At 45.6% G+C, this 7247-nt stretch overlaps 1 protein-coding gene across 1 annotated transcript; it reads right to left on the reverse strand.

Annotated features, from left to right (window-relative positions):
- Nucleotides 1-1812: 1812 nt before the first annotated feature.
- LOC145791856 (uncharacterized) lies at nucleotides 1813-4878 on the reverse strand. The gene is made up of 2 exons (XM_082872308.1): nucleotides 4757-4878; nucleotides 1813-2305 (listed from the first exon to the last, which is right to left on the reverse strand). The coding sequence occupies exons 1-2, from the start codon at nucleotides 4876-4878 to the stop codon at nucleotides 1813-1815; spliced, it is 615 nt and encodes a 204-aa protein (XP_082728434.1).
- Nucleotides 4879-7247: the final 2369 nt, after the last annotated feature.

Here is a 7247-nt window from a genome sequence, read left to right on the forward strand (position 1 = left end):
AGCAAGGAAGTTTATTCACCAGTGGCCGGTAGGCCACCTTCAGTGGACGGCAGGCCCTCTGCCAGCCACCAGTGCAAAATCAAACAGTGTCCTTCTGAAGCAGAACAGAGTTAGTCTTGAGGTGGAAATCAATGTAAGTGTTCTACTATGCAATAAAGGCATTCAGTAGCAGAAACAATGGCTTTTTCGGGAGGAAACCGCATTTATGCATGAGCCCTCCATCAATCCTCGAGATCCATGTTGTAAATATGTTAGTGTTGTGCTTAAAATAGTGGCTTTGTAATTAATTAGTTAGAATAGCTAATTCGTCTCATGTTGTAATTATTTTTTTTAATTAGCTAGAATAGTTTATTACTTCGATTTGTAATAATGAATTAAGTAGTTTAGCTATTTATTCATTTGTTTTGTAATAATTAGCTTAGCTTAGCTAGTTAGCTAGTTAGTTTATTCAAACTCTCCTTCGTGAGAGCGCAATGTAATAATGTGTATTCTTCTAAGCCCACGTCTTTCTCCATTTTATTTACTAGTTTATGATGGTTAGTTTAGGGACATCATGTTTTGTTTAGCATACTTCATGTTTGCATCTATTTGTATTTTATGCACCGAGACTCGGTTCATCATTCTAACTTGCATTGTTAGTTTAAATACTTCTTTGAATATGTTCTTAGACCACATGTTATCAAATTGATTCATATGCCATATTAGTAACCGAGCCTATTAGTTACATTTTTGCATGTGCTGCATTAATCCTATTGCATAAGTTAGGATCATGCATTATTTTAACTCTTTCATCTTTTTGGCTTGGAATACTAGGTGAGCCTTTACTCACTTTAGCATATTGCATGCGTGTAATTGTTTCCATGTTTAGTATGCTTGCCATGAAGCTAATTGCTTAAGTGTTATAATTGCTTGAACGCCTATGGATGAAGGCTAGTTGCTTGAATTGGAATAATTTGAGTAAAGTTTTTATGCGATCATTTTTCCAAGTGGTACATATTTGAAACAATTTTGTAAACAAACATGAATCAAGATGTTCCAATTCTTGTAATTTAGTCTATGCTTGTGTGTGTGCGCATCACATAGTAATGCTAGCCTAATAAATCAGAACAAGAGCATATAATATACATAAGATTCATATCATGATTAGTAGAGGCCGATCTTTGATCAGGCGAGTAAGGGTGCTCAATTCATGACCTTCCTCTCTCGTACCTAAGTTCCCGAGCCGAGACAATCTTGGTGATGATGGACACGTGACCTTTGGCACGAGTCATGGGTTTCCTAAATTTCCTAAAACATTTAGGTGGCGACTCTGTAACTGGAAAAGTAGTCCATTTTTGACATTTTTTATTCAAAATCGATTTTCTAAAAGATTTGTCGGATTGGGACTTTTTGGTGTTTATCTATTTCACATTGCACTTATGAGATCAGATTCAGAACCGTGGAAGTCCGATACTGTAGGGCTTATTTGTCTTCTGAAAGGGGGTGCAAAAAAGTCAAGCTACAGTTGTAGCAAACGCTTTCATGTATTTCTCTCATGACGTAGGTGGCTTGATTATTGTTGAGGCATCTGAGGTATGGCCATGAGAATCCCCTCTTATACAAGATGTCATTGACAAGGGCATAATTTGAGGACCGAGCCCTGACTTTGGCGGCCTCCTGTCTGTTTGCAGGTAGTATTCCCTATTTTAAGAATGTGATAATGTCTTGGGCCCATGGGATAGGCTCGTCCTAGAGCAGATGAATTGCTTACTGATATGGTGAAACTGTCAGATGGGTCAGGTATTCAATTCGAACGCCACAATTGAGGTCAGACTAGTTTGATGAGGCTAACTGTGCCATTTCATCTGCTTGGGAGTTTTCTGCCCTGGGGACATGCATGATGCGAAAGCTATTAAAGAGGCGGATGAGAGGAAGTGCGATGTTCCCGTATGATCGCATTGCTTCCTCCTTTGCATCGAATTCGCCCGTGATCTGGCCGACCACCAACCGGGAGTCGTTGAGCACTTGGAGACTTTCGACCCCAATGCCTCTATCCAGGCGGAGACCGGCTATAAGGGCCTCGTATTCAGCTTGGTTATTACTTGCTTTCAACACAAATCGGAGAGCACATTTGAGGTACTCGCCCTCTGGTGTGGTGAAGATTAAGCCAGCTCCACTACCCTCTTTTCGGGATGAACCATCAACACTAAAGGTCCAGGAGTGGGGGTCTTCTGTATCAATAATGACGTGTTCTAGTGGAGAGGTGCGTTCGGAGTGAGATTGGTGAACTCCAAGATAAAATCGGCGACAACCTGGCCTTCGATAACTGTTCAGCATTGATAAGAGATTTCATACTTACGTAGTTCAACGAACCATTGCATGAGTCTACCAGACAATTCTAGTTGTTGCATAACCTTTTTCAAAAGCTGGTCAGTGAGGACCACTATGAGTGGGCTTAGAAATAAGGTCGGAGGCGTCTGGAGGCGATGACTAGAGCAAGGGCCATTTTTTCCAACAAGGGGTAGTTCTGTTCTGCCCCCCGAAATGCACGGTTGATGTAGTAAACTGGGCACTGGACAGAGTCGTATTCTCTGATGAGGGTAACACTAACTGCGATGTTAGAAACGGCTAAGTAAAGGGAGAGGGTCTCGCCCGGCAATGCTTGAGAGAGGAGAGGAGGGTTAGCCATGCATTGCTTTAGTTGTTGGAAGGCCTCCTCGAACTCGGTATTCCATTCAAAGGTCTACCAGAGAACTTTGAAGAACAGGAGACATTTGTCTGTTGCACGGGAAATGAATCGGTTGAGAGCGGTGACTCTGCCAGTAAGCTGCTGGACCTCCTTTACTGTTCGGGGAGATTGCATTTCGATTAGGGCTTTGATCTTCTCCGAAACCTCTGTGGCTGACCATAAATCCTAAAAACTTACCAGATCCGACGCCAAAGGCGCACTTCTCTGGGTTTAGTTTCATCATGTACTTGCGTAGGGCTTGGAAGGTCTCCCACAGGTCTGTTAGGGTGATCGGAGGAGAGTCTGCTTTTGACGAACATGTCATCGACGTAGACCTCCATGTTGCGACTAATCTGATGTTTAAAAATGGCATTAACTAGACGTTGGTACATGGCTCCCGCATTATTCAAACCGAATGGCATCACCCAATAATGATAGGTTCCTTTGTCAATAATGAAGGAGGTATGTTCCTAGTCAGTTGCATGCATTAAGATTTTATTATAGCTGGAGAAAGCATCCATAAAGCTGAGCATCTGGTGGCTGGCCATTGCGTTGATCAATAAATCTATTCGGGGAAGTGGGTAGCTATCCTTAGGACAGGCTCGATTGAGGTCGGAGTAGTCGACGCAGAGTCTCCACTTGCCATTGCTTTTTTGAACCAAGACTACGTTGGATAACCATTTGGGGTAGTCTATATTTTTAATGAACTGGGCCTTTAACAGCTTGTCCACCTCAATGGTAATGAGTTTATTGCGTTCTGAATGAAAAATGCGCTGCTTTTAGCGAAATAAGCGGAACTTGGGCTCAATACTGAGGCGATAGGTAATAAAAGAAGGGTCGATACCTAGCATGTCCAAGTGGGTCCAAGCAAAGATGTCTTTATGCTCGGCTAAGAGGGTCGTGAGGTCGGCCTTGGCCTCAGAGGACAGTTGACTGCCAATCTTAGCCGTTTTTGTTGAGTTAGTGGGATCAATGGGTATTTCGACCAGTTCATTCACTAGTTCGCCCCTAACAAGCTCTTCCCCATCCCGAACGTCAAGGCCCTTGATGATCTTAGCCTCGTGGTAGCTTGTAGGGCGTTGAGAGCTGTGCGACCGAGTATGATGTTATAAGCGGAAAGGCAGTCGACGATGAGGAAAATGAGTAGTTCGGTGGACTGTCGTGGATATTCTTCGATGGTGAAGAGGAGATCGATGAAGCCTATGGAGGTCAGCCGATTGCCGATAAAGCCGACTAGTGGGGTTTGGAGAGGCGACAACTTTTCTTCTCTGACCATAAGTTGTCGATAGATGCTGAGGAAGATGATGTCGGAAGAGCTACCATTGTCGACAAATGCTCTTCTGACTTTGTAGTTTGATAAGAGAGCAGAAATGACCAGGGGGTCGTCATGGAGGTAGCGAATACCTGTGCAATCTGCCTCAGTAAAGGTGATTGGTTCAGACCATTGCTTGAGCTATTTATAGTGGCGATCCAGTGTCGTTACTTCCTTATCAGAGCCTTGTCTGATTTTTCTAAGCTCGGCTCTCTGTGCTGACCGAGATGGTCCGTCGCACGCGAGCCCTCTTAACAATGACTCTGATCTCGTCTACTGGGGAGCGGGGTCGCCTTGTGCTCAGGGATGTGGGGGGACTTGACCGTCGTTCCACCTAGGTTATGCAAGTTGTCTAGGAGGAGTGCGTCGGTGGTTGTGCCCCGAGAGATCAGTCCTCGGCCTTTGTTGGGGACGTGTCGTCGTGAATCAGCTGAGATGCCCCTGGTGAATCAAATCCTCAACCTGATCTTTTAAGGTTGACACATTCCTCAGTGTTATGGCCGTGGTCTTGATAGAAAAAGAAATACTTAGATTGATCTCGCTGATTGAAGGGAGATCTGGATGGTTGAGGCCATTTTAGGTTGAAGTCTCGTTGAATTTGGTGCAAGACTTACTCCATGGGTGAATTGAGAGGGGTGTACTGTTTGAACCGACCAGGCAGGCAAGTAGGTGTCGGGCGGTCTACTCGAGCCGGTCGATCCGTGTATAAGGGGGGTCGATGTGTATATTGAGAGGACCTGTGTTCTGGTTCTTTTCTTTTGTCCTTGGGGGATGGGTTTTTAGGTGTGGAGTCTTGGCGGGCTACAAGGAAGTCCTCAGCATTCATATATTTTTGGGCTTTGGCGAGAAGGGCGGCCATGGCGGACGAGGGGTTTTTGGAAAAGAAGAAAAGGAAATCTGATGGGCGCAAGCTGGCCATGAAGGCGGTGAGAATGACTTTGTCATCATTTTCCTTCACTTGTAAGGCCTTGGTATTGAAACGAATGACAAAGTTACGCAGTGATTCCCCTTCCGTCTGACGAATGTTTAGCAGTTAGGTTGCTAAATACCGCTGTCATTAAGCACCAATGAAATGGCTTAAGAAGGATTTGTTGAGCTAGCGAAAGGAGATGACAGAGTCTGGAGGAAGCTGGCTGAACCATAGGTGCGCTGATTCCTTCAACGTGACAGAGAAGGCGCGACACATGATTTCATCAGGAAAGGCATGGAGAATCATGAGTGTCTGATATGCTTCCACGTGGTCGACCGAATCGTTGGTACCATCGAAGGTGTCGATCGATGGCATTTTGAATTTGGAAGGGAGAGCTTTATCTTTGATAAAGGCGGGAAAGAAGAGTTGACGGTAGAGGAAGTTTTATGCTGCATGTCCTGCATGACCCCTTGCAATTGCAGCTTCATGTCCCTCAGCTCCTCGTCCTAGACAGGGGCATTATCCCTGCAAGCAGGAATCAGAGGTTGAACACTGCTAGCCTGACCATCGTGAGCGGCAGCCTGGTGCAGTGGAAGGTGGTTATGGAAAGACGATGGCATCTCTTGTCGAAGCTGCGAGCCGAAAGGAGAGGGTGCAGACCATCGAGATTTAACGGTTGAAGGCATGGGGCGAAGGATGGAAATGTTCTATGGGAAATTTGTAGTGGGAGTTGGTGGTGATTGTGGGCTTGTTCGGGGTGCAGGGGAACTAGTTGTGGTAGTGGGAGAGGAATAGGTAAATGGCGCCAGAGTAAAGCGTTGATCAGGGCTTGGTTTTGTTCAGTCAGGTGGTTGATGTTGTTGGTGAGCTCTACGAAATACAGATGTGGGTTATTCGGGTTAGAGGACTCAGCTTCAGGATCACTAGCATTGTGTTGGGAAGCCATGGACCTGGTCGTTACCATCCACCCTAACATAGGAGAGGGATGGGGGCGGGGTTCCCTCCAGTGACAATGAATACAACTGTCGACCGAAGTTAGCCTTTCCCATAGACGGCGCCAACTGATGATACTGTAATTACAACGAAGGATGGGTCGAGCTTGTCCACGATGCTAACATGTTTGCTGGCCTAGAAATCCACGAAACATTCCTGCAAAAAGGTCCAAGAAATGAGGCAATCCCCCGACAGGCACTTCGACGATTGAATTAGGATAGAGTAGATTGATTGTATTGAGCAAGAAGAGGTGGATGAAGAACTTAACCTTTAACGTATCTCGGAAACTTTCTTATATCCTTTGCTCATCATTTCCTTGTCCATCCCAACTGTCGTGTTGGCCGAAAGTCTATATTCTAGCTCGCATCGTTCATGGTGAGTCTGTCTCCTCCGACGAGAAGGGGTTGTCGTATTTAATGCTGTGAGAGCTTCATTAATGACTGATGTGTAGTGCAATAACTTTGCAGGATCTTTATCTGCTTACATGTCTAGGCCTCTATTTGAGAAGTGTTTGAATGTTATTGGTCCTGTCCTAGTGTTGATTTCTCAGAGTTACTGGGTTTTGATCACTGGGATGTAGACTGGGCCCTGATCTGTGGGTTGGGCCCTCTTGGATGCCCATCGGTATCATATTTTATTAGCTATTTTAACATATTTTATATTTTTATGAATTTTAACCAAAAAAATCAATTTTTAACTTCCCAAACAACCCTGTTTGGTAACGTTTACGTTTTCAGTTTATATTTACAAAAATTTTATAAACTGGTTTTTGTTTATTTTTAGAAAAACATAAACTACAAACGCGTTTGGTAATTGGCAAAATGGTTAAAAAAAATTAAAATATAAAAAAGAGTGAGAAATAGCGAGTGGTGGCAAGTGGCAGCGGAAGACGGTGGTGGAAATTAGTGGCGGTGGGTGGGTGGGTGGGTGATGGTGGCGGGTAGTAGCGAGTGGGTGGTGACGGGTGGTGGGTGGGGTGGTGGCAGGTGGGTGGCGGGTGGTAGTGGTGAGTAGATGGGTGATGGTGGCGGGTGGTGGGTGATAGCGAGTAGGTGGTGGTGGCAGGTAGGTAGCGGGTGGTGGTAGATGGTAGCGGGTGGTGATGGTGGATGGGTGGGTGACGGTGGCAGGTGGTGGGTGGTAATGAGTAGGTGGTGGTGGTGATGGTGGCGGGTGATGGATGGTGGTGGCAGGTGGGTGGCGGATGGCGGGTGGTGGTGGGTGGTGGCAGGTGGGTGGCAGGTAGGTGGTGGTGGTGGGTGACGGTGGCGGGTGGTAGGTGGTAACGAGTGGGTGGTGGTGGTGGTGGTGGGTGGTGATAGCAG

This window comes from Camellia sinensis, chromosome 5, assembly GCF_055761805.1.
Source record: "Camellia sinensis isolate YWXY chromosome 5, ASM5576180v1, whole genome shotgun sequence".
NCBI lineage: Eukaryota > Viridiplantae > Streptophyta > Magnoliopsida > Ericales > Theaceae > Camellia > Camellia sinensis.